The sequence below is a fragment of the Panthera leo genome, chromosome A2 (genome assembly GCF_018350215.1).
Source record: "Panthera leo isolate Ple1 chromosome A2, P.leo_Ple1_pat1.1, whole genome shotgun sequence".
In the NCBI taxonomy this organism is placed as follows: Eukaryota; Metazoa; Chordata; class Mammalia; order Carnivora; family Felidae; genus Panthera; species Panthera leo.
Window position 1 is genome coordinate 151,542,026 of NC_056680.1, and position 27,281 is coordinate 151,569,306.

Below are 27,281 nucleotides of genomic sequence, written 5' to 3' on the forward strand. Positions count from 1 at the left end.
TGTCTGGGCTTTGTTTAGGAAAACGGAAACTGCAAGACGTGTCCCTCTGTGAGACACCGAAAGAGCTGATGAGATGGCTTTAGGATTGCTCAGCTGGTACGTCTGCGCTCACACAGGGGATTGGCTGAGTTTAGATCTTGGTGCCACTGCTGCATACCTTTAACCAAGTTATTCCAGTCCTGGGTTTAGGCGCCTAATCAAAGTCAATGCCTTTGATGTAATCAGCTACCAAAATGACGAGAGAACCCCCACCTCCTGGAACACTCTGGATTTCTTGAAGCAAATACACCTTTACAGAGTGCTTGCTGTCCCTTTCCGCTGATGACAGATGAAGCCTGCCCTCTTTACAGGGAAGCGTGGTGTCTCCAAACTGAAATATTAGTCTGAGATGATGTGGGATTCTCCCTCATGCCACGGGGACAGATGCCACGGCCCATAGGACGGGGAGCGTGGATGACAGCTGTTAGCCTGCTTCGGCTGAAGAAAAGGCAGCCAGCAGATGAAACAGAAGAAATATTTTAAAGCTAAAGCTCTAAAAACCTAACCACAGGACAGACCCAACAGTGCATTCAAAGCTCAGCATAAACTTTTCCTTTATTACTGTATTTTAAATCATCAGTGACCGGGGCTAATTATGGCTTAATGAATTCTCAGGCTTTGGGGAGCAAGGTCTCAATTTAGAGAACAGAGTACTCTTAGCAAACATTTATCTGGGCCAAGAGATTTTTCACAACTTGTTAAATTGGGAGTGTCCAACTCTTGATTGAAAATGTGGATTCTGTCCTGTGGTGAGACGTAAAAAGAAACTGAGTGGCTGTCCTCATACAGTTCTTTGCAAGAGAGCAGTTGAAGGCAGCTGCCAGCCTTGCCCAAAATAAAGTATCACCCTGTATCTTGGGAGGCATATCAAGGGAAACTGGGCAAAACATTAAAAAATGGCCAGGAGTGCAAGACATAATCTTATAATAAGGGAAATACATCAATGGCCTCATGTGTTTTCTTTGTATTTCATTTAATTTTGTATTCTACAGTTTCCTTTATTTTTGAGCGACAGGGCAAGAAGGAGATAGAGTACGGTCACACAGTTATTGCACGTGACGCTCTGAACATTCAGGGACCTAGTTTCTCACTGGCGTGAGAAGCCAGAACCCAGGAAAAACAATCAACTGGTGGCTCCCAAAACCTTCCTGGGCCAGAAGCTCCAAACCAGGACCTCTCGAGAGCAGACATACTTTCCATCGTATCTCATAACACGTCTTACTGAGGAACGGAACCAATTGGGCTATGGTGTGTGCGTGTGTGCACACATACGTGTGTGCATATACACCGCTCTCTGGATAAGCCTATAGAGATACAAGCAGTTTTTTCACATCCTTATAGAACTAACAGCGTAGTATTTTCCCAGTCCCAAATCATGAGCCATGAGTGGGTTGTGAAAACACTTGGGTTGCCACGGCCGCGTTTTTTAAGGAAACAGTCAAACAGAACACACGGTATTAGAGGACATCACACAGAGTAAATACGCATTCCTTTGTGAAGCATTCCTATTAGTTATGCATGTGACGTATTATGTTCCTGTGGGGGGTCTGGGTCGCTACCTACAACGCACAATGGTCACAATTAAAAAGCAAGCCTAAGGGCAGTGATATAGCCACACGTATATAATTCACACACATCTATACTCAGCCATACATAATTATCTTGTGTGTGTGCACAGACGCAAAATAATTATATATGGGGGGATATCAGAGGACTTCATGATGTCCTTCTGAACAAAAGTCTCACCTGAATCCCTCCCTGTCTCACCCCCACCCCAGTCTTTGAGAGCTAATGTCTCTAAATTTCGGAGGATTAGGAGGAAGGTGTCCAAAAGCTAAAACATTTACCTCAAAGTCCTGGGGTGAAGGTGGGAAGGTGGTGTATACAAGGAGACTCATGAAGCACCTCCAAGACTTTCACATACTGAAGTGTAACATGTATAAACCAATGACAGTCACAGGGTGCTAAAACCCTAAACTTTGAATACCTAGGTCTTTATGATCTCTTACTTAGGCTTTGAGAGTTGTTCATGGGGCTATGGCCTAAATAGGGGGACGGGGACAAGGATGAATTTCTCCTTCCTCTTTCTGTGCAACTGCTGTATCACAAAGCGTTTGTTTTGCAGGGATCAGAGGACATTTCTGAAATATTCTATTACCTACTTGCCCAGGAACAAGAACAAGAGAGCTCTAGAATGTTTTCTGGGGCTGCGGAATGGCTAATTTTACCACAAAATTGTACTAAAATGCCCTTCCAGTCTCTCTGGGGAACTCTGTCTAGTACCCAATGATCTGTTGAAGTTTGAAAGATGTTCACCTGAAAAGAAGGCTTATACTCTTCACAGCCAGAAGTTACAGACAACGGAGAAATGACAGGGAATTACAGCAAGATCAAGATCTGCAGAGGGTAAGTGTTGCCATTCACCAGTACTCCGCTAGCCTCTCTGTGTAGGGGAGTGGGCGGGATCTGCTGTCACGGTCCGTGGACAAAGAACAGGCGAACCAGGGGAAGAGGGTAACAGCGTGTGGTGCAAACAGGTACGGCTGTGTGGGCTAAGTAAACACACGAGGAGAGGCAGAACACCAGGAAAGCCCAGTGTACTTAGCGGGAAAGACCTCTACCAGGAACTGTAGATAGTTCAAACAATGAGAGGGGCACCTGGGCGGCTCAGTCAGTTAAGCGTCTGACTTTGGCTTAGGTCATGATCTCCCGGTTCATGGGTTCGAGCCCCGTGTCTGGCTCTGTGCTGACAGCTCAGAGCCTGGAGCCTGTTTCAGGTTCGGGGTCTTCCTCTCTCTCTGCTCCTCCCTTGCTCACACTCTCTCTCTCTCTCTCAAAAATAAATGACCATTAAAAAAAAAAAAAGAACAAGCCAAAGTGGAGTTGGATGGAGACGATGATAGCTAAGAGGACCTCACAGACCATGGAGGATTTCAGGCAGACACCGGCCAAGGTTCAAACTCCTTACACACTCCATCAGCTGCGGGGGTGGCCCGGTCTACCCTTCAGAGAACAGACTTGGGGTAGAGACCCACACAGGCCCTGGAGATGGGCCAAGGCCCTTGGGCAGGGAATTCCAGAATCCTAGGTACCAGGGTAGGGTCTGAAGGGGCAGGGTGAGAGCTCCACGTGGAAGCATCATCCTGGCCCTGCTGACTACTCTTCCAACGGAGAGACGTGTGGCTAGAGGTGAGCCAGAGTGGACTCCTCAAAACCACAGGTCCAAAGCAAGGCCCTCTTCTTTAGGTTGAAGGTAGCCCTGCACTAGGAAAGGCAGTGGTCCTGGAAAGGGGTGCAGCACAAGAAAAAATCAAGGTGGGGACTAATCTAAAAATTAAATGGCTGAGGTCTAGTCCGCCCGCCCCACCCCCTTCTACCTCTAGACGTTTGAATGACCTGAACCTCACTGGGCTTCAGTCTCCCTTTCTGTAAAATGACGTGACTACGAGTCACATTAGATGGTCTCCGCTAACGTGCAGTTCGACTCTGAGTTCCCATGGCCCCACACATGAAGGCGGAGGAGAGGGCCGGTGGCTCACAGCCCTCCAGAGGCAACAGAGCCAAATACAGAATTGAGAGGAGCAAACTGAACCGCCAACACCTAAAACTGCCGGGCTGGGCGGTATGCGTGTGTCACCGGCGCGGGATTTCTCTGGAATGGGACCCGGGCAGGGCCATCCAGAGAGCCTGCGGCTTAGAAGCGTGGATCGTGAGCACAGGACAGCCAGCACGATCCCCCGGCAGCCCCCCACACGGGCTTCATCCGCACTCTGCAAGTGAAAATGTATTTCCTGACTGAGCACAGGAAGACGGGCCCCTTGGGAAACCTCTCTCTCTCTCTCTCTCTCTCTCATCTCACACGTTTCCTGATGGCATGCAATTAGTGGATCACCTCAGCAGAGCAGGTGTGAAGGTGCTTTCACACTGCTTGGCTCTGCTCCGAGAGCCTCCCAGGTAAGGCTGCAGAAGCCTTAAGAGCACGTCTTCATTTTCTCTCCTGTCTTCATGCTCTTCGGGTTTCCTGAGCTCCGATAAAAGGGTCTCTACATCGAGAAACCAACAATATGCTAGGTGGCTGCGGCTGAGTCCAGTATAAAGGGAAAGATTCAGGACTGACTCCTGATCTGGGCACTCATTTTTATCTAGAGAGGTGGAAAAGTCCCTTGTGGGGTATAACACAGAAGTGGTAAAGTGTAAAGATAATCTTCCTTTAAGCTGGTCAAGGAGGAAACATCCCGTCACTTTTCCCGCCATGTCCTGCCGTATGAGACAATGGCGCCCAAGGCCTCCGGCCCGACTCTAGTGACCCAGGATCCTGTTCACGGAGAGCCGTTTCCCTCCGACCAGCACCCTCCAAAGGATAATAATGCAAGAAGCATGGCCAGGAACACAAACACAGGTGTGTGTTCATTAGGCCCAGCCCTGTACTTAGTTCAAACACTGGGTCACTTAGGCAGTGTTACAGGAGCAAAGGGACCAAAAGTCTCCCCTTATCACATGCCCAAAACACCAGCGCCTTATGACTGGTGTAGGGCAGGAGATTGGCAGGGTTTACCTTATAGTCCATGTGATTGGTGCAGTGTCCTCTGAGCAAGGTCAGGCCCTTGGCAGGGAACAGAAAGAGAAGGGGGAAGAAGCTGGAGGGAACGCGGACCCACCTTCCCTGTCTCAACCAGGGCAACACTATCTTTATTTCTTGACCTCTCAGGCTAAAACCCGTAAGATAATCTGTGGGAAGGGGCACCTGGGTGGCCCAGTCGGTTAAGCATCTGACTTGGGGGCTCAGGTCATGATCTCATGGTTCATGAGTTCCAGCCCCGCATTGGGTTCTGTGCTGACAGCTCAGGGCCTGGAGCCTGCTTCAGATTCTGTGTCTCCCTGTCTCTGGGCCCCTTCACCGCTTGCGCTCTGTCTCTCTCAAAAATAAATAAATGTTTAAAAAAATTCTTTAAAAAGATGATCTGTGGGAAGACTATATATTAGTCAAGTGTCAGCCATGACCACCATAAAAGAGGGGTTGTCCACCAGGAGAAGTAAGTTTTGAAGAGGGAGAACACACATAGGGCAGTCGAGGGACGGAGAAGGGCACCAATATCATGAGGTAGGTTGCTTTTTTTCAGTGAGGATCCGAATAAATAACTGGAAAAAATTTCCACACAGTTAGTAAAGAAGAGGAAAATCATCACGGACTCTCATCACTTGAAGAACATGAGATATGTTGACCATAAGCTCAAATATGCCATATGATCCCATAACCCATATTCTATAATAATACCAGATTACAATCGCCATTATTTAAAAAGATAAAAATAATTGAAAACACAGATTGTTGTTGCACAGAATCAGATGTGCCCTATGTCAGTGTTCCTCATGTGACGGCTCTTTATCAAAATCTGACAGAAATAAGGATTCTGTAGAAATATATTTCCTGATATGAAAATGTGTCCAGTGTATTCTGTTAAATGGGAAAAGTTTCTTAACAAGATAGGATGCATATAGGTATAAATAAATATAAACTATCACAAAATATAAACATATCTCTGGGTGAAATGACTGCAATTTTCTGCTTTTTTAACTGTAGTTTCTGATTTTTTCTACATTGGGAATATATCACCTGTGGGTGTGGGTTTTTTAAGTTTAAAAAATATGATACAGCAGGGTCAGCCTGGAGAGGGGAGGGGAGGCATTTCCCAGGAAAGGGGGGGGCAATGGAGACCTTCTCAGAAGCACCCTGCTCCCCAGCACAGCCCAGAGTGCACCTTTGCTGCCCCCTTGTGGTTGTGAGAAGACCTGGCACACGGAGCCCCTAGACCAGAAGGCACCTGGACAGAACTCCAAGGTGATCTTGGATCAGTTCCTCTTTCCCTTCTCACCAGTTCATGGCGTGGATTTGTCCCACTCATGAACACGGGGCTTCTGCAGCAGCAAGTGCTAGGGCGGGCATGGGAACATTATCTGTTCAGGATGCTAACAAGATAGATACGGACTCTGGTGGGGGTCCAGGACCCAGAGATCCGCTGTGGCAGGGGTGAAGGCGGAGATAAGGAGGGGTGGAGCCTCAGGAGACTAATGGCCAAAGGCAACCATGAAACCAGAATCCTAACGTGGCACTGAAAACCCTCTCCTTTGCCTCAAGGGAATCAAGACAATAGCACACGGAGCTGGTGACATTTACTTACTTCTGCCATCTGTCTACAGAGCATTTGAGGTGACCGCCCTTGATCTGCTATTTGAGCACACGTTCCCAGACTTGGAGAGGGCAGCCCAGTGGGGTTACAATGTCCAATGTTCCCAATGACAGTGGTTTTAACTTCCGAGCAAATAAGCCTGCTGTTCACGCGTCAAACCATGAAGATGGGAGCCATATTTAATGTTATCATCCAATGACATGCTAATAGATATTACATGATCCCTTAACAACCGCAAAATCGTTATCAGGCATTTATACTCAGCCTTAAAATGATTAAGTAATATTTTTCTCACCTCAAAGTCTACTTTTCTCTGCTTGGATTGTTTGTAACAACCATAGGATCCCCTCACTAATGAACACTTTAATTTTTAAAGCCTGAATAGGCACTGTGCACACACGCAAACATGCATTCTGGATTAAACTCCCCAACCCTAACCCTAGCCCTCAACCCCTTTCTCTTGCATATGCTTCTCCTATATTGAGGCTCCAGAACCAGACGTACTGCAGTTAAATACAGCTCTCCCATTTACTGTGTGACCTTAGGCAAGTGACCTAACCATTCTGAGTCTCAGTGATCTCCTCTATATAGTGGGGATATTAATAGGACCACCTCACAGGGCTGTTGGAAGATAAAATGAGTTAGTATCTGTGACGCACTGAAAAGAATACCTGGCAAGAGAGCGCTGGAAGAACACGTTAACTCATTCTGTCTATTACTTTTTTAAGTGGCTTTGAGGGTGCGGCACCTGGGTGGCTCAGTTGGTTGAGCCTCCAACTCGATTTGGCTCAGGTCACAATCTCACGGTTCATGAGATGGAGCCCCAGGTCAGGCTCTGTGCTCTGTGCTGAGCCTGCTTGGGATTCTCTCTCTCCCTCTCTTTCTGCCCCTCCCCAGTGCATGCGTGTGTTCTCTCTCTCTCAAAATAAATTAGAAAACTTAAAAAAAACAAAGCCACTCACTTAAAAAAAAAAAAAGAATAAAATAAAATGGGTTTGAAATGTAATGAATGAATGAATTTTTATAAGCGGTAATTTAAAACACAAACTTGGTCTTCTCTCTTCTTTTCACTAATAAACACCATTTGTTACTAAGGCTGAGTGACGACGAAGCGGCCAGTCCCTCTCTGGCCACCTCTAACGTTTAGCGTCATTTTTAGAAGAATCAAACTTATCCAACTTTATTCTCCTCCAAGCCTCCTCCTTACGCCCCTCATCAGAACCCCTGTCAGAACTGGCATCTCCATCAATCGCGTATATGTTAGGAAAAGTAAAGAACGCGCATGCGTGTGTATGTGAGTGTGCAATGCACGTGTGTGGCGGGAACAGGTGGGCGGAGTATGGCCGTCCCAGACACCTGGGCACGACTGTACCTTCAATGGGATCTCCTCCACTTCCTTCCTGCTCTGCCCCTCTTTCCGCCCCCCCTGCCATTAGGCCATTTGAATAGCTCCTTACTTCAGCGACACTCACCTGTTGGTGTTCTCCAGAACCTCCACCTTCTTCCGAAGCTCCAAGTTCTCAGTGGAGCAAGACTCCACCCTACAGAGGAAAGAGAAAGAAGACAACTAGCTGTATCACTAGAGCAAATGCGAGGCCAGGAGCCAGGGTGGAGGCAGGTGGGGCTCAGAGAAGGAGGTGTGGGAATCAACCACTCTAGAGAGGTGAGGGAGGGAGTCTGGCCAGCCTGAGTTGGGAAGAAGGATAAGACTAAAGAGAAAAGAGACACACACACACACAGAGAAACAAGTGCCTCAGTAATGGAAAACAAACAGGATGGTACAAAATGTAAACTCCTTCTGGTGTGTTCTAGCCTTGGCTGCTCTCACCTCATCCCGATTACTCTTGACACCTGTTACACGTCTCCCTCATCCTACAAGGGTTGGATGCTGCTGGCTGTAACCTCGGCCAGGAGGACTGACGGGAAGCCAAGGCGTTCGGGACAGGGTGAGGGGAGAGGATGAAAACCCAGTGCCCCAATACAAGGAATCCAGGTGCAGGAGCATAGGCATCCCCCAAAGAGGCAATAAAGACCATCTTGACCCTGGATGCCTACAGAAAATACTGGACCAGAACGGGAACTGCTTAATGCCAAACTACCAATACTTAAACCAGGATGTAGAAACACTAACTTTCAGTAGGAACTTCAAGAACCAGCCAAGGATCCACTCCTTTCCCCAGACACAAGGGAAGATTCCTTTCTGGATCAGCGGCCTCATTTCCATCTTAAAATGATACCTGTTGGTCAGCTGGAGAACTGTTTTAAGGCTAATACAAAGTTGTGTTTCAAGCCTATATCTAAGCCTAATACAAAGTTGCCATTTTCCTAAGAGCCCTCCTGATATTTGGAGCCATTCGGAAGAACAAAAGACGCCTTCAGGTGTTTTTGTGAGAAGTCACTAGCCCGTAGCATGAATTATAGTGGACGGAAAATAAAGAACGCCAGCCCGACCTACTGCACTGTCTGTGTGTTTCCCTAAGGTGTGAGGGAAGTGGCCAAAAGAACTGATTAATTAGCACTGCCCCTTCCTGCTGAAACAGTGCTTCTCCTCCGTGGAGAGTTCCAGAAACGTGAGCGTATGTTAATATTTACACTTGTTGGCAAGGAAGCCTTCAAGGACTTAAGGAACTTTGGTTAGAACGGTGTAATACAAATGCCTACTAAGACTGAGGGTACTTTTTACTTCCAGCCAAACTTAAAAAGCTTGCCCTCTAAAAACCACTAGGTGGCAGGCAAACCATGGCTGATGAACCAGTGGGCTTTAATGGTGGCCAGAACGAACTTCGCTTCTCATGAAAAACCGGATGCTTTGCACACTCCCGGCTCCCCATGTATGTCACCCAATAAACACACCCAGTTTCACAGGAGGCTTACTTTTTCTCCAAGCTGTCCATGTATTCTTTCTTCTTTCTCCTACTTTCCTGGGCAGAAATCTGAGATATAAGGGGAGAAAAAAGGATTCACTTCCTGCTATACCGATAAATCAATTATGTGTAAATGGAAGAGAGAGATCTGTTAGTGCAGACATCACCGGAGTTAATCAGTTATGTGTAAATGGAAGACAGGAGTCCGTTAGTGCAGAAATCACCAGAGTCCTGCTCACTGTTGTAGCCACTCTTCATCTATTTAACCTGCTGGCTCATCTGTGAATCACCTCTTCTGACCACCCTGGTTTCAACCAGCCCGTGTTCTCCCCAAACTAGGTCCCGAGTGGGAAGCATGGCGGGCCTGAACAGAACACGTGGGTCACAGACCATCTGTAGGATCCTGGATAAATGATTTCAACGCCGTGAGCCTCAGCTGGCTCGGCTATAACACAGAAACTAAGAGGGTTGGGCTTGCTCATACATAACCCCCTACTGGTTTTCCACATGGACCAAGAGTCATAACCAAACTTTCTTTCTTCCTTTCTTTGCCTCCTCCCTCCTGCCCTGCTTGTGCCCTAGTCATGCCCCTGGGCGTCACCAGCCCCGATTTGCACTATAGGGGGCAGAGGGATAGGAGACTGCAGAACAGTGGACTGCAGAATTTTTTTAATCAAAAACCCAGTAAAGAAAGAAAATAAATACCCACAATGTATTTATGTTTAATATAAATTATATACATGCCTACGAGACTGAAATACTGTGCACATCATAAAACAGAAACTTGAAAGGCTGAGATAAAAAAAAAAAATTAATGAGAGTTCTAGTATCTTCCTCTCACCCCTGAATGGATCACCCAGGGCACCCAGGAGTCCACACACCCAATTTCGGATCCACTGACCCAGAGGATAGGTGGAGGGGCTGGAAGAACACAGGGGTGAGTGGTGGCTGTGTTCCCGCTCCCCACAGAGGGGAAAGGCAAGCTGAGTCTTGTCCCCCTCCATGGGACGGGCCCTCGGTGGCCACTGGGAAGAGGGGAGTAGGGGCATGCAGGCTCACTTCTGGTCACAGTCTCTGCTCATAGAAGCACTTAGATTTGGGGCGCCTGGGTGGCTTAGTCGCTTAATCTTCCCACTCTTGATTTTGGCTCACGCCGTGATCTCGCGGTGTGTGGTTTGAGGGAGCGATTCTCTCTCCCTCTCTCTCTGCCTCCCCCCCTCCCCCCAAATAAATAAATACACTTAAAAAAGAAGCAGCACTTAGCTTTGAAGGGCTCACCTTGTTCTTGATTTTCCTCCGGATTTTCTTCAGAGCCTTCTCCTCTGATTTTGTTAGAGGCAATTTGGTGGGGATGGGATAGCCCTCGGCGATCAGGGTCCTCTTCTCCTCTTCTGTCAGGACGAGTGGGCCTGATCCTTGAAGTTTCTGTGAAGTTCAAGGGGGGGCAGGCAGAAGAGGGTCAAAGCACAACAGCTGAGCACGCTGAAGAAACACGCAAACGTCTGAGAGAAAAAGATGTCCGTGTGCTTCGGGGGAGAGACGAGCATTTGTAGTGGGGGCAAAGATGCTGAAGGCACTGTCGTGTGACCTGTTGCAACCCAAGGGTTACCACTCAAAGGAGACCACCCATCCGTTCCCAGAAAGTACCCCAGTGGCGAAGACGTCAGAAGGAAAATTACAGGGTTCGTTTCTCGCATCTCGCAAGATTTTGTGGCCTTGCGGTGATGGCGGATACACCTGGAGCTCTGTCTGTGAAAGAGTGTTGTTGTTCTCCTGAAAATGCAGTTTTGCAAGATGCTCTCCTTGCGCCGGGGGTCGCTTCCTGTCCCCCGCTGACAGCTAAGGGGCCAGAAACGCACCTGCAGCCACATCCCGCGGAAGTCTCTGGCTTCAGTGGAGCCCCAGATCGTCCACCATCAGTGAAGATGAGGACTGTCGCTCATCTCATTTAGTCCCTAAGAGGATGATGTGTTTCTGACCGGTCAAACGAGCTGAGTGCCGACTGCGTGTGAGCCCCACGTTCCATGTCATGGCATGCTCAACACAAACTGGGTCTCTCAAGCAGGAGCTTGTGCTCGAGACTGAGACTGAATTGATCCAAGAAAGGGTGAGGGCAATTAAATGTTACGCTGTGATAGCAGCTCAAGGTGCACGCAAAACCCGGGGAAAGAGACGCTTCTATGAGTTTGTGTGATGGGGAAAGCCTCCGGGTACGACAAGAGACTTGAATCGTGCCTTCTGAAAGGAAGGGGATGATTTACACAGAGAGGGGAGGGCATTCCAAGCAAAAGGCAGTATTTTGAAAAGTGATTGAAGATGCTATTCTGGAATGGATCAGAAGTTCTTGAAGCAGCAAAGGGTCAAGGCACCTAGTACAGAGTAGACATATTAGGGCCTGATACCAAGAGCTAACACAAGAAACACAACAGGCTATGGGGGTGTGACCCCAGGAGGATTTCCTCCAAAAATGTGCAGACTGGATTGATTGGAAGAGGGCAAACAGGTATACAGGATGAAAACCATTCTAGTTCCAAAGGGGTGAGGAGTTTACTTAGAGCTGGTAAAGACAGAGTGGGGAAAGTTAATTCCCCTGTCCTTGGTAATGGTGAGAGAAATGAATGTGGCCACAGATCCAGAACTTTCTGGGATACACTGAACTTAAATTTTCAAAATTATGTTAATTGATAGATGGTTCTTACAGAATCTCGAATATCTCATCCCATTCAAATTTGCTCTGTGATATAAATTCAATGCGATATAAATTTCATAAGGTTGATTGTAAGTTTATAATTTTTCAGATTTCACAGACATCAGTGCGCTCTTCAGAATAGTAAAAAGTTAATACCTAGCCCTATTTTTATTGGGGAAAAGGTGCCCTTATATACTTCAGGGATGAATGATGAGTCACGCTTTCTAACCTGAGTCTCTGGAGTAAGAACTGTGCCACACAGGGGCGCCTGGTGTGTGTGCCACATAGTGGCTCAGTCTGTTGAGCCTCCGACTCTTGATTTTGGCTCAGGTCGTGATCTCACAGTTCATGGGTTCAAGCCCTGCGTCGGGCTCCATGCCAAGCATGGAGTCTGCTTGGGATTCTCTCTCTCCCTCTCTCTCTCTCTAACCCCCTCCCTCCCTCTCTCTTTCTGCCCCTCCCCAGCTCATGCACACACACTCTCTCTCTCAAAACGAAAAAATGAACATTAAAAAAAGAGAGAGACTTGTACCGCACACAAAAAGCGTTAAGCTCTGTTTTTGAGCTTTAGACGTTAACACGTTTGATCGCCGACAAACTTTTAAGTTCATCAAACATGGTTTCTTTGAAAAATATGTTCTCTCGCAGGCCGCAGGATCATCTAAAGTGATGGTAAATATCTGCGACGTGATTTGGAGGAGGAAGGCAACACCACGTTTTTATCCCCTGTGCTTGTAGCTGCGTAAACTAAGCACATGAGTGGTAACTGGATACGCACAGGGAGAGGAAGAGAATTTGTGTTAGCGTGGCCGGGTGACGGGCAGGTCTTCAGAAAGGGCTGTACGACGGTCATCGCCCTGTTTTAGCGAATTAAACCAACAACTTCCTTCCAAGAACAAAAATCAAGCGGCCTTCAAGGGCACCCCCTCCCAGTGAAGCTCCAAGTGACCGCGGGGGAAGCGTTCGCGTCCAGTGACGCCAGAGTACTCACGTGAGGCGCTGTGAGGAGAGGAGAGCTGGACAGGGCGGAGGGGGCCCGGGCCGTGGCTCTGGCGGGGCTGTGGGTCTGGGGCAGGCCGAAGGGGTGCAGGCGGGGGTTGGGGCTCAGGCTGCCCTCCGAGTCACTGCTGTGGCTGCTGGGGGGCGTGGGAGGTAAGTGCAGGTGTTCCACGGAGGCTGAAGAAAAGAAAGCGATTGCATCCATCAGACAGCAAAGAAGCAGGACCTGGGGGTGGTTCCACGTCTGTACATCCATTCAGCCCGACTCGGGGCAGCTGGACCGAAGGCTGAGGATTCTGCAGGTGCTGATGTGGAAAGATCTCCAACATATACGGCTAGGGGGGAGGGGGGAAATCAAGCAGCCCTCCTTTTGTGCGAAAAAGGAGAGAAGGGGAGTACATCGTATTTGCTTGTCTCTGCATCGAGAAACTGGAAAACATATAAGAAACTAATAAAATTATGACCTCGGCAGGGGGGGCGGGGGGGCAGCGGGAAATTAGGGTAGACAGTGAGAGCGCTGGCATAACTTGTCACTGTATCACTTCCTATCATGTATATAGCTTGACGTGTAAACCACGTTAATGTATCAGGTACTTAAAAAAGAATCTTTAAAAAAAAATTAGCAAAACTTGGGGCCCCGGAGGGTTTCCAGTGGCTGCTTTGATTGATAAAAGCTCATGTTTCTGAAGGAATGTGCCAGGCAGGGCCAGCCATTCTTCCTTCAGAGAATTTGAAATCCATCCGCCGACAGATAGATAGGTGGGAGCTGGAAAATAAATGTGTGGTGGGGATCTTTCTGCCCCACAGTCCCCTAGCATCTGAAAGTCCACCCCTCGCCTCTCCTCAGGGTGTCACAGACACGCTGGCTGCGGGAGCCTGGGAGCCTCGGTCGGTGTTATCACGCACACACCTGCAGGGCAGCAGCGAGGGGCTCCCGAGGGAACAATCCACTCTGAGTTCAACCTTTTTGACAAAGGAACTCTTCTTTTTCCGACCCGTGAAGATTGTCACTATGCTGAAATCCCTTGAGAGCCAGCCACTGTTATCGAGCCGAGGGGCATAACCCTGGGTAAGCCTTTCACCCCGTGCCCCTCCGGGGCCCCCAGGACAACAGAGCCCTTAGCACCTCAGCTGGGCCAGAGAACAGCTTGGGGCCGCGGAAAGGCCTTAGCCTCTTCTCTCCCATAACTAGAGACTGCCGAGGTGCTATCAGTGGGAAGGGCCTTGTAAGGCACAACTGACATAAGAAAATCGATCCCACCCACAGCTGCCTTTGGAGGTGACAAGCAAGGACCAGGTGGCTCTCTCTCTGAAAACACCTGAATATCCCAGGTAACAGGGAGTGTCCCTCTCGGCCACCCCTCCTGCCACCCTCCCTGCTCCTCGCGTCACGCATTTCTTTCTTCTCTGTCTTAGTCTCTATTTTTAAAATTTATTTTTAATTATTTATTTATCTTTTGGTAAATGCTTATTTATTTTTGAGAGAAAGAGCAGGAGTGCGAGCAGGGGAGGAGCAGAAAGAGACGGAGAGAAAGAGAGAGAGACAGAGTCCTACGCAGGATGCACACCATCAGCACTGAGCCCGTTGGGGAACTCGAACCCATGAACTGGGAGATCATGACCTGAGCCGAAGTTGGACACTTAGCCAACTGAGCCACCCAGGCACCCCTCTCTCTAACTATGACCTTGTTTTTCTCTTTTTCTAACGTACTACCTTTCACTAGCTGCTTCCCTTTTTCTCTGCCAAAGTCTTGCCAAAGAGCTCCATGGGTTTTTAATGTCTATGGGTATTCTTAAAGCTAAAGAATGTTCTTTTTTTAAAAATTTTTTTTCAATGTTTATTTATTTTTGAGAGAGACAAAGACAGAGCGTGAGCAGGGGTGGGGCAGAGAGAGAGAGAGGGGAGACACAGAATTGAAAGCAGTTCCCTATGTGGGGTTTGAATTCACTGACCGCAAGATCATGACCTGAGCCGAAGTCGGATGTTTAATTGACTGAGCCACCCACGCGCCCCAAGCTAAAGAATGTTCTAAAGTAATCCAGATATCTCTAATGCCAACACCCCTGCCAACAGTTGCAGGTGTCTGAAATGTGTGCCCACCTAGGAAGGAGTCCTGAGAGAGTTAACCAACGTGTCGGATGACTTAAACAAGGAGGCCATTAGACTGAGATGGCTTTAACGCTGTGGCCTAGGTGAGCAAACCTAAAGTCTGTGCTTGTAGATGCATCAAGGTTACCAAATTGAAACCTAAGGGCAAGCAATTCACAAACAGCCAACCAGGCTTCAGACTACAGCCAATCAATAATTGCTTTGCTTTGCTTCTGCAAATTATTAGGAGAGTTCCCATTGGTGGAACTCTCCTAACCGCTTCTGGTTGGGCACTGCCGATTTGAATACGTTTTTGTCCAAATAAACTCCTAAATTTTTTTTTAATACGCCTCAGTTTATCTTTCAGCAATGTTAAAAAAAAATCCCCAAACCCAGGAGCAAAACCCATTAGGGGTTCCCACTGTCTGCCACCCTGTGCTGTTACATTCTGGAGAACTCGCCAAGTTCTCGTCCTTTTCACTTAAGCACAGTCCAAATTATTCTAATCCTTTTCTCCTTTCCAAGCAGAAGGTACCCCACACAAAAGGGAAACGGCATGACATGGAAAGTGAAGGAAATGTGAATCCCCTCTTTCTTACTTATTAAGAGCCACTGACCTGGCTATCGGGGCCCTGATATCAGATTTCTAAATATCATTTGAAATGCCGGTCTCAGATTACTTGCAAGGTCTGGGGACAGCAAGCTACTTTGCCTCGAAACTCCACTGCATACAAGGATATCGAATTTCCCTCTCTCTGTTTAATCTAGGATAATGAGGAAGGACTGCCTGCCACTTACTTTACTCTTGAAACCTTTCTCCTCCAGTGATCTCAGATTCTGAAGTCACTCCAGGATTCATTGTTATAGTGAGGACACTTTCTGAAGCATATTGCAACATAAACTAAAAGAGCAAGATGCATTTGCTAGCTTTCGTGAGAATGAAAAGAAATACTTTAGAACAGGATATAAAGCTGAATGGTGCTAATGGAAACACCCAGTGGAAAGAAACATTGTCTCTATAGGGATTCTAGTCGATATTATGAATTTTAAGAATGCAATCATTTCTTACTGACAATAAAGGCAAATGCCAACCCTGATTAAACTGTCGCAGATAAAACCCTGAGTTAGTCTCCAGTGCAATGAAATGCTGGTGCCTTTATGAGAAATGTTCACATGTAACACCCACACGTTAAGTACACACTGTAACACAGAGGCCTTTTCTATGGCAAATGCAGATAAGAATTTCTTATTTGTGGATCACACTAATGATCTGTCCTTCTAACTATGTGCCGAAGATATAAATAAGAAGGAAGATGACGGCAGGTCCGAAGGCACAGATGGAAGAAACGTGGGACCCATGCAGGAGTAGCTCAATAAAAAAGGCAAAAAAGCTCCCTTCTACTCTATGACACCTGTGGGTCAGTGTTTGGAATTCCTCACTATGGGCTTCAGATGAGAACAAGACGGAGAAGTCAGAAAGAAACCGACACAGAGAAAGAAAAACTGAAAAGTATGACAACTTCAAGTCTGACCTTATTCTGTTCCAAATGGATGGCAAGACGCCCAGTGAGATGCAGGAACTAATTTAGAAATAGGGAAGAGGCTCTTTGCAACTATTGTCACTTAAAGTCAACATTTATTTTTTATTAAAAAAATGTTTTTAATTGTATTTATTTTGAGAGAGAGAGCGAGCAGGGTAGGGGCAGAGAGAAGGGGAAGAGAGAATCCCAAGCAGGCTCCATACTGTCAGTGCAGAGCCTGATGCAGGGCTTGAACCCATGAACCAATCATGACCTGAGCCGAAATCAAGAGTCAGACGTTTAACCTACTGAGTCACTCAGGTGCCCCTAAAGTCAACATTTGAAAACACTGAATGATCAGACAAATTGTGAATTCACTTTACAAAGGGTTTAAACTCAAGTTGTTGTAAACAGGCAAGGTGCCTTTGCAGATATTTGTTTATTTGCCTCTACTGATCACTGAGGCAGCACAGAGAATTGGGTTTGATTCACACGCTCACACCCAAAAGGGCAGCAATTGCGTTGGTCATCAGCACCCCAAGTTCATAGCTGACTATAAAGGTTTTGAAAAAACACCCTTGCTAGGAGTGAAACTAAATGAAAAGATTCAGCATAAAAGATTCAAGCATATACACACAGGTAAAAGGTTCAAGTACATACATATATGGGAAATTAAATTGTAGCTTTCCAAGTTTGTATTTAGAATCAATGTTTTATATATATGTATATAAATATACACACATATATATAATATATATACATATATACACACATATATATAAATATATGTAAATATATTTTGTAAATATATTTGTAAATATATATGTAAATATATATAAATATAATATATAAATATAAATATGTAAATATATATACATATATATATTTAATGTTTATTTATTTCTGAGGCAGAAAGAGACAGAGCATGAGTGGGGGAGGGGCAGAGAGAGAGGGAGACACAGAATCCTAAGCAGGCTCCAGGCTCTGAGCTGTCAGCACAGAGCCCGACGCGGGGCTCAAACTCACAAACTGTGAGATCATGACCTGAGCCGAAGTCGGTTGCTCAACTGACTGAGCCACCCAGGTGCCCCGAGAATCAGGGTTTTAAAGCACAGAGCTGTTTCAGAAACCAAGCTATGCCTGCGGTACAAATTAATCCCAGCACTTTCTCCCGCATTCCCTTTCTCTTTCGACTGTGCTCTGACGTCTAGTAGCCCCGAAGGGAGGCAGGGAGGGTAGACAGACCTTCTTTAGGAGAGAAGTTGAGGAACTGATCCACTTCATGAGGCTCCAGCTTAATCTTAGGAATAACGGTCTGGCAGGAGGAATCAACCTGAAGGGAGAATTTCAAACAGTTTTTAAAAACCGGCAACAACCTCGTAGGATCACCAGGGAAGCTAGCTATTTGTCATCTGTGTGTCGCCCTCCAGGCAGCCCTGCTTCTCGGAGCTGGCAGCAACCTGGCTGAGCACAGGCTCCTTCTTTGACAGGGAGGAGGCTTTGTTCTTAACCTTTCTCTCACTGCCAAATCTGGCACTACAGCTCACGGAACACTCAGAATTCCAAAATTAAAAAACCAGGGCGAATTCATCAATGCTTCCTTCTGTTGTTTTTATGGTAACATAAAGGCATTTTATCATGCAACAGTCTGGAGAATTTGTAAAGGGCCACAGGCCTCCACCAGTTTGTCCTATGGCAGGAAGTACATGAACCAAGCTGCATCCATTCCCCTCCAGGCTTCCTCATGGTTGACGACATCTAACCATGAAACAGTACGGAAAAGAGAAAAGGTCTCTGGCCCATGAGTGGAGCAGGGCCATGACCCTGACCTTTCTGAGTTACATACTAAAACATCAACTGAACCAACATCTCGAGGAGCAGGGAGACTTGGACACGCTCTAGAAGCCCAGTGCAATGAACAGATCCAGGCAGCGAGTGAGAAAGGAATTCTAGAAGGCATTGTAGAGGTGTCCTGTTCACAGTCCCTCATCTTTTCCACGATGGGTTGTCAAGAACACTAAGAACAAATATGGCGCCTCTACTCTTCTGTGTGACCTCTTCCTGAACAGGTATAGGTAGATATTACACCTTGCTCAGAGGACATCTGACTTAAAGAACATCAGTGGAGTCACTGTTTATAACCCTTGGCTTTGAACTTTAGGAAAGGTAGGGCTGGCTTCCAACATCTGGAAGACGATGTGTGAGTATGATTCTGGTCTATTACTAGATACCAGAAATATCTGGAGAGAAGGTAGAGCAAATTAAATTCTACTTCCTGTAGGCATGGAATTGAACCAGGAAGAAATTCCCAATTTTTTATGTTTTCCGTGGGTAATACGATAAACGTTGGTAGGTTGGAGATCCCTGAACTGGGTCAGGGCAACTCTGCATTGCACTAGGAAAGTAAAATGTTACACAGGAACCAACATTCCAGTTAGCCACCACATGCAAGCATGCATCATCATTTAACCCCTCTCTTTCCCCTGGCTTAAAACTGAAGATTTTTTTTTTTTTTTTAAACTAAAGATATCCATCTATTTTTTTTTTTTAATTTTGTAACAGCAATCATCGGAAAAATGAAATCAGACTCGCTACCACTTTTTCTGAACAACGTCTTCAAAGGAAGTGGTATAACAAACGCTGACCCCAATAGGTATTGATATATACATACGTACATATGCAATTATATATCCTTAAGCATATACAGCCACTAGCTCTAAAGAGGTTAAATGCCTTATTGGAGAATGAGCGTCCGTATCTTTTGATCCAGTGTGTGTGTATAAAAGAAAATTAAGTATACCCCAGTATTCGGTTCCAGGAGGGGTTCCTCCTTTTCAAAAGGGGTGGAGATGGCCGTGATGGTCAGAGTGACAGAGGGAACAAGTCCCGGGGGCGGCTCCTCTGTAATCGGCTCTGTCTTGATGGTTGTGGATGGAAAGTCTGTAGACAGATACCATTTCTCACTTGCCACTTCATCTATGGGAAAAAGATAAGCACATGTATGAATTTGTCCAGGGTATGATACATAAGTGAAACAAACGACTGCTGAGCTTGCTCCTCAAAACACAGTTCCAACAATAAAGGGCACAATGGGAGGAAATAAAGTGAGGATGTGAGAGGGGAGAGAAATGGATAAAGAAATGAATGGCAAAGTAAGAATCTATACCTGCATTCGCCTGAGTGTAAGTTTGCCGAAATAAACGACAAGGATACACGGAAAAGAAAGACACCCACCTTCCTGGTCAGGGCAGCAAGGAGACTGGATGGATGGGGAACAAGATGGGAGGAAGAATCTCCACGTGTGATGTTTCACACTATTTGTTTTCTCAAACTAAGTGAATGTGTCATCTATTCAAAAATATAGAAGTACATTTAAAATTAAACGAATGGTTTGAAACCAGAGTCTCAGGAGAGACGTCTGGGGACCACGGACAGGTGGGCTCTATTCTGCTCTCAGTGAACAGTGATTTTCCTTTCTTTTCTTCTCACTCCCTGTTTTTGTCCTTCTGTTTCCCTATGACCCCACTCATACCTTAAGCCCGACCTAGAATTCCAGAACTTTACTTAGCCCTCTGCAAAACTTCAGGGTTTATAATAAACATCTGCCTTTGCTGCAATGGATCAAATATCTAGAGAAAAGGGCTGGATCTTGGCTTGCTACTGGCTTTCATGGTTATCACAGGCCCGGGGATTGCAACAAAGCATTAAGAACAGACAGAAGCACCTTGTCCCTTAATGCCCATTCTTCTAGACACTTAACGTCCACCTATTCCTTACCAAAGTACTTCAGCACGACTAACTGAGCACAGTCATGGAAAAGGAGGGAATAGTTAGGAAGAGAAAAGACAAGGAGACTGCAAACAGGTTCAGAACAAGAAAAAACAAGTCAGAGATTCCCAAAGTCAGCATTCCTTAGCTGATACAATTTTTATTAAAATGAGGCTAAAATGAAGCAAAGATACATTCCTTGCTTTATGAAAAGGTTTAAACACACACACACACACACACACACACACACACACACACACACACACACCACATGCTGAGTGAACCATTACTATACCAAAGAGCAAAGTCGTTCCCATTAGGACTCAAGTTTTCTTAAAAGAAGGTACGCGAAGATCATTCAGAACTGGTAGAGGCGGGGAAAGAGCAGGCATAGAAGCAAAAACTAAAGGTTATAATTATTAAAACTGTATTCCATAAGCAACTTCCTTGAAACTCAAGAAAAAGTTAGGTTCACATTTACAAAGGAAAATGATCTCCCCCTCCGCAATCCAATTTATAATTGACTTCATTGACTAGCTCAGCCCTGATTTATTTCCTGAGGCAAAGGAAAGATGGGCAACACTTCTGTTGGTTGAAGACATTTTGCTTTTGGAACTAGTTCTATAAAGCTGTTGAGTGCGATGGTGTGATGGGAGAATTTCCATCATTCACAGGGTACGCACCACATCCTGGCTGAAGGGGGAGGGGCAGGAAACAAAGGGCCTTTTGATGGCGGCCAGAGGAGAGAGACCACACCGTACTTGACACAGAATTCTGCTGGCCAGATGGGCGCCCGGCTCAACTTAGAGAAGCAACTAGATGAAGAGCCAAAAGAAGATTCTAATGCCTCTCCCAAAATGAGCTTAAGAACTAGAAACTTCTGTCACCAGCAAGGAAGACACACTCAGGACAGATTTGGGGAAGAGTTGGAGAGACAGAGTGCACAGATGACACTTTCTCTATTCAGGAATGGCATATGGCTGCCTTTGCTTTGTGAAGTCAACACTTACAGCCTGTCCACACTAAGCAGTATTTATCCCTGGCAGAGAGACTGGAAGAGAGATAGTAAGATAAAATACAGCCTCAGTGTATGTTAAAATTAACAGTAAGGAGACATCCCTGAGAAAAGGTCGCACAGGGAATTGTAAGATAAGACCAGACCCACCCCCATGCACTTACGACCACTATGTGGTGAAGCGTAATTCACAAGGCAAAAAAAGAAAAGGCAAAAGTAAAAACAAAACTATAAGACAAACCGAAGACAGGTAACACAATCGGTTCTTCCAGTGTAACTAAGCCATCCTCAAAGCACATGCATTCATAACATAGGTCAGGGTAGTTGATATTCTTTTTAAAATATTTTTATTTTATTTTATATTATTTTTGAGAGAGAGAGTGAGAGAGAGTGTGAGCAGGGGAGAGAGGCAGAGGGAGAAAGAGAATCTTAAGCAGGGTCCATACTCAGTGCAGAGTCTGATGCAGGGCTCAATCTCATGATCCTGGGATCATGACCTGAGCTGAAATCAAGAGTTGGACGCTCAACCGAATGAGCCATCCAGGCAACCCAAGAGAGTTGATATATTTTTTAAAATGTTTGTTTATTTATTTTGAGAGAGAGAGAGTGTGCACAAGTAGGGGAAGGCAGAGCGAGAGGGAAAGACAGAATCCCAAGAAGGCTCTGCACAGAGCCCAACGTGGGGCTAGAATTCATGAAATGTGAGATCATGGCCTGAGATGAAATCAGGAGTCAGACAGTCAGCCGCCTGAGCCACCAAGGCACCCCAGTTGATGTTGATATTTTTAACGCTCAGTGTCCTACACCCCTTTTTAAAAATTTTGTCTGTCTATCTATCTATCTATCTATCTATCTATCTATCTATCTATCTAAAATCATTGCTGTGTCAGGAAGAGAGACTGCAGGATGAACAATGATACTTGAACGAGGAAGCAAAACCTCCTCTCTCAAAGACACTCTTTCAAGTGAGAAGCCCAAGGAAGCTGCCTCTCTTCCCACGAGCTTTGTTGAGGACAAAACACTGGCGTTGCCTTCATGCTTCCACTTCAATAAAGAAATTTATTGGGGCGCCTGGGTGGCTCAGTCGGTTGAGCGTCTGACTTCAGCTCAGGTCACGATCTCGCGGTCTGTGGGTTCGAGCCCCACTCTGGGCTGTGGGCTTGGAGCCTGGAGCCTGCTTCCGATTCTGTGTCTCCCTCTCTGCCCCTCCCCCGTTCATGCTCTGTCTCTGTCTCAAAAATAAATAAACATAAAAAAAAAATTGAAAAAAAAAGAAATTTATTATTTTTTTCCCCAAAATTATTTATTTTTTAATTTTACTTTTTAAAATTTACATCCAAATTAGTTAGCATATAGTGCAACTAAGATTTCAGGAGTAGATTCCTTAGTGCCTCTGACCCATTTAGCCCATGTGTGTGTGTGTGTGTGTGTGTATATGTATACATGTATATATGTGTGTGTGTGTGTGTGTGTGTGTGTGTGTATACACATACACACACAATGGAATATTACTCGGCAATCAAAAAGAATGAAAACTTGCCATTTGCAACCACATGGATGGAACTGGAGGGTATTATGCTAAGTGAAAGTAGTCAGAGAAAGACAAAAATCTTATGACTTCACTCATATGAGGACTTTAAGAGACAAAACAGATGAACGTAAGGGAAGGGAAACAAAAACAATATAAAACCAGGGAGGGGAACAAAACAGAAGAGACTCATAAATATGGAGAACAAACTGAGGGTTACTGGAGGGGGTATATACACATACATATACATATATATACACATATACACATATATATACACATCGTATATATACATATACATCATATATATATGTGTGTGTGTGTATATATATACACACACATATATATACATATATACATACACATATATATACATATATATGTGTATGTATACATATATATACATATACATATATATGTGCATATATACATCGTATATATACATATACATCATATATATATGTGTGTGTATATATATACGTATATATATACACACACACATATATACATATATACATATACATACATATACACATATATATGTATATGTATACATATATATACATATACATACATATACACATATATATGTATATGTATACATATACATATATATGTGTATATATATGTATATACATATGTGTATATATATATGTGTATATATATATATACACACACACCACATCTTCTTTATCCATTCATCCATCGATGAACATTTGGGCTCTTTCCGTACTTTGGCTATTGTTGATAGTGCTGCTATAAACATGGGAGTGAATGTGTCCCTTCGAAACGGCACACCTGTATCCCATGGATAAATGCCTAGTAGTGCAATTGCTGGGTCCTAGGGTAGTTCTATTTTTAGTTTTTTGAGGAAACTCCATACTGTTTTCCAGAGTGGCTGCACCAGCTTGCATTCCCACCAACAATGCAAAAGAGATCCTCTCTCTGCATCCTCACCGACATCTGTCGTTGCCTGAGTTGTTAATGTTAGCCATTCTGACAGGTGTGAGGTGGTATCTCTCATTGTGGTTTTGATTTGTATTTCCCTGATGATGAGTGATGTTGAGCATTTTTTCATGTGTCAGTTGGCCATCTGGATGTCTTCCTTGGAGAAGTGTCTATTCATGTCTTTTGCCTATTTCTTCACTGGATTATTTGTTTTTTGAGTTTTATTTGTTAAGTTTGATAAGTTCTTTATAGACTTTGGATACTAACCCTTTATTCTGATATGTCGTCTGCAAATATCTTCTCCCGTTCTGTCGGTTACCTTTTAGTTTTGCTGATTGTTTCCTTCGCTGTGCAGAAGCTTTTTATTTTGATGAGGTTCCAATAGTTCATTTTTGCTTTTGTTTCCCTTGCCTCCGGAGATGTGTTGAGTAAGAAGTTGCTGCGGCCAAGATCAAAGAGGTTTTTGCCTGCTTTCTCCTCGAGGATTTTGATGTCTTCCTGTATTACATTGAGGTCTTTCATCCATTTTGAGTTTATTTTTGTGTGTGGTGTAAGAAAGTGGTCCAGGTTCATTCTTCTGCATGTCGCTGTCCAGTTTTCCCAGCACCACTTGCTGAAAAGACTGTCTTTATTCCATTGGATATTCTTTCTTGCTTTGTCAAAGATTAGTTGGCCATATGTTTGTGGGTCCATTTCTGGGTTCTCTATTCTGTTCCATTGATCTGAGTGTCTGTTCTTGTGCCAGTACCATACTGTCTTGATGATTACAGCTTTGTAGTATAGCTTGAAGTCCGGGATTGTGATACCTCCTGCTTTGGTTTTCTTTTTCAAGATTCCAATAGCTTTGGCTATTTGGGGTCTTTTGTGGTTCCATACAAATTTTAGGATTATTTGTTCTAGCTCTGTGAAGAATGCTGGTGTTATTTTGATAGGGATTGCATTGAATATGTAGGTTGCTTTGGGTAGTATTGACAAGAAATTTATTATTCTAACTTACGGATGGTTTTTGAGTTAGAAAGAAGTTTAAGGCCATCAAGCTCAGATACATCATTTTATAATGAGGAAACTGACACACAGGTCTAGATCACACAGCAAATCAGTGGCAGAACCCAGTCTCTGCATCCTGACCTGGAGTCTTTCCATTAAAGAAACAACTAAAAATGTAAATAAAGTCCTGTGCACAGATCTGATTATTGTAGCATTATTTATAATCACAGAACACTGAAAATAACCAAAACAGTAAAGAACAAGGGCAAGGTGAACGAATTATGATGCAACTATACGTGGAACATTTATGTGGCCAGTAATATTACACATATAAACTTTTTAATGACAAGGCAAAGAAAGACTTATAGAATATTTTTAAAAATCTGTATACAAATTTATATACTATTAATGAAGAAATTGACAGAAAAAAAAAAGACTGAAAGGAAATGTGTCAAAATAGTAAAATTCTCTCTGGAGAATAATTCAGAACGCGAATGGATGTTTTATTTCTTTATATTATATACTATTTCTAAATTTTCTGTACTGGAATATCCTGTGCCTGGATAATCATGCATTGACATGGCCTGTTTCTACATGTTCAACTTTATGCCTTGCGATGATAACTATTAGATAGAAGCCCAAGTGGCTCAAGGGGCCTATTCAGAGTCCCTTGACTCAACAAGGGTCAAAGAGTACTTTCATATATGTTATAAATTGCATAATTGGCTTCAACTCTTCACTCACCCCTCCACTGCCATGTAATTTTGCAGTACCTTCCCACTGTGGACTAATCCCCACCTTGGACTGGCCATATGGCTTGCTTTGGCCAAAGGGATGTTAGCTTCCTAATGTGAGTAGAGTCTTGAAATGCACTTGCACAACTGTATTTACACACTTGTACTACTGCCATCTTAATGAAAAGGATGTGCCAGAACAATCTACTGACCCCAGAAGAAGGGGGGCAGACATGTGAAACAGAGTTTGCCCCCCAAATGAGACTGACCAAGATCAGCCAACACTCAGCCTTAAATATGTGAGTGAATCTGGCTGAAACTAGCAAAATCACTCAACTGTCCCCCACCCAAAGTACCCAGCCTCCAGCCAAGGCATAGACATATGAGCTATAATAAGTGACTGTTCTTAAAGCTAATGGTTCTTGTTATGCAGCAGTATAGCTGGCTGATACGATATAGCTGAATGTATATGCAAGAAATTAAATCCATTATATCAGAACCTATTGCAACAAAATAGCTGCACCTACTTGCCATAATAAATCCTCTAAACCATCACTTGTGACCATATCAATACGTTTGTAGATTGACTGATTAGATCTACCGGTTACATCATAAAATAAATGACTTCATATGAAGAAAGTCAGCCAGTAAGAAGTGTGGTGAGAATAGCAGTCCAGTGGTAGTTGACATCAGAGAAAAGAGTTTTCATCCTAAACTACCAAGTTTGGGCTTATACTCTGTTCCTCATCGGAAATAAGTATCAAATCAGAGAAAACAAAATGACAAATGTAACCTATGAGGTAGAAGGTTAATAAAGGATAGAGTGAAAGGGCGTGAATAGAACATGTATTACAATTTTCCACATTACCTTATTTTTATGGTTTTATTTTCTGGTCAAAAATATCAGTAGAGCCACCATGGCTTAGAACTGGAATTATCCTTAGATGTTTGAGTTATTGGCTAAACTACAAAAACAAAAGTCAGTACACTTGACACCCTTTAATTTCTAAAACCTGAAGCTCAGATATTGAGGGAAAATTTTTTTTTTCCTAAATGGTGTTTACACACCTTTTAAGTTTCATTTCACAAGGAAAAATCACCCAACAAGGTCAGCAGTGCATACTGTGGGGAATAAGACCATTGGCCCCCATATCATCTGACTTTATTTAAATGGCTTCCTGTCAAAGGTCAAACTCAACTGGCATGATTCCTTAGCATCACCACTTAGCTATCAGCCAGAAAATAAAAATAAGCCACTGTCTGCTGGTGGTGAGCAAGTCCTTCCCATCCAAGGACAAAACGGAACTGCCATGGGAAATGGGGCCAGACTCTAGGAGTACCCACAGCAGGGTGCATGGAGGGGCCAGAAAAGACACTACATCAGAGCCAACACAGAGGCAACACTACAATGTACATCCTCAATCACTTCCATATATACTGCAGAAATTACAGTATTGATTAGATGTTGATTCCTTGGGGAGGGGGAGAAAAAAGATATACACATATGTATATATAATACGTATGCATATATATTCTTTTTTTTTTTAATTTTTTTTCAACGTTTATTTATTTTTGAGACAGAGAGAGACAGAGCATGAACAGGGGAGGGGCAGAGAGAGAGGGAGACACAGAATCTGAAACAGGCTGCAGGCTCTGAGCGGTCAGCACAGAGCCCGACGCGGGGCTCGTACTCATGGGCCGTGAGATCATGACCTGAGCCGAAGTCGGACGCTTAACCGACCAAGCCACCCAGGCGCCCCGCATATATATTCTTAAAAAGAGAAATCACGTGGGGCAAATCCCACTTATATGATACATGCACATATATATCCATTTGCTATTGATATGACATGACTAACATTGAAAAGGAAATTTTTGTAAATTAAAGTACACCTCATCTAAATCTTTTGGCA

The 27,281-nt window shown here is 44.5% G+C and overlaps 1 protein-coding gene across 4 annotated transcripts in view; it reads right to left on the bottom strand.

Moving 5' to 3' along the window:
• CREB3L2 (cAMP responsive element binding protein 3 like 2) overlaps positions 1 to 27,281 on the bottom strand; it is a 228,908-nt gene that overhangs the window by 13,768 nt on the left and 187,859 nt on the right. For all 4 annotated transcript variants that reach the window (XM_042925843.1, XM_042925828.1, XM_042925849.1 and 1 more), the window contains 6 exons: positions 19,189 to 19,364; positions 17,634 to 17,721; positions 12,772 to 12,956; positions 10,370 to 10,516; positions 9,102 to 9,160; positions 7,700 to 7,768 (listed from right to left, as the gene is read on the bottom strand). In XM_042925843.1, coding sequence (XP_042781777.1) covers positions 7,700 to 7,768; positions 9,102 to 9,160; positions 10,370 to 10,516; positions 12,772 to 12,956; positions 17,634 to 17,721; positions 19,189 to 19,364 — 724 coding nt within the window. The remainder of the gene's footprint in view (positions 1 to 7,699; positions 7,769 to 9,101; positions 9,161 to 10,369; positions 10,517 to 12,771; positions 12,957 to 17,633; positions 17,722 to 19,188; positions 19,365 to 27,281) is intronic.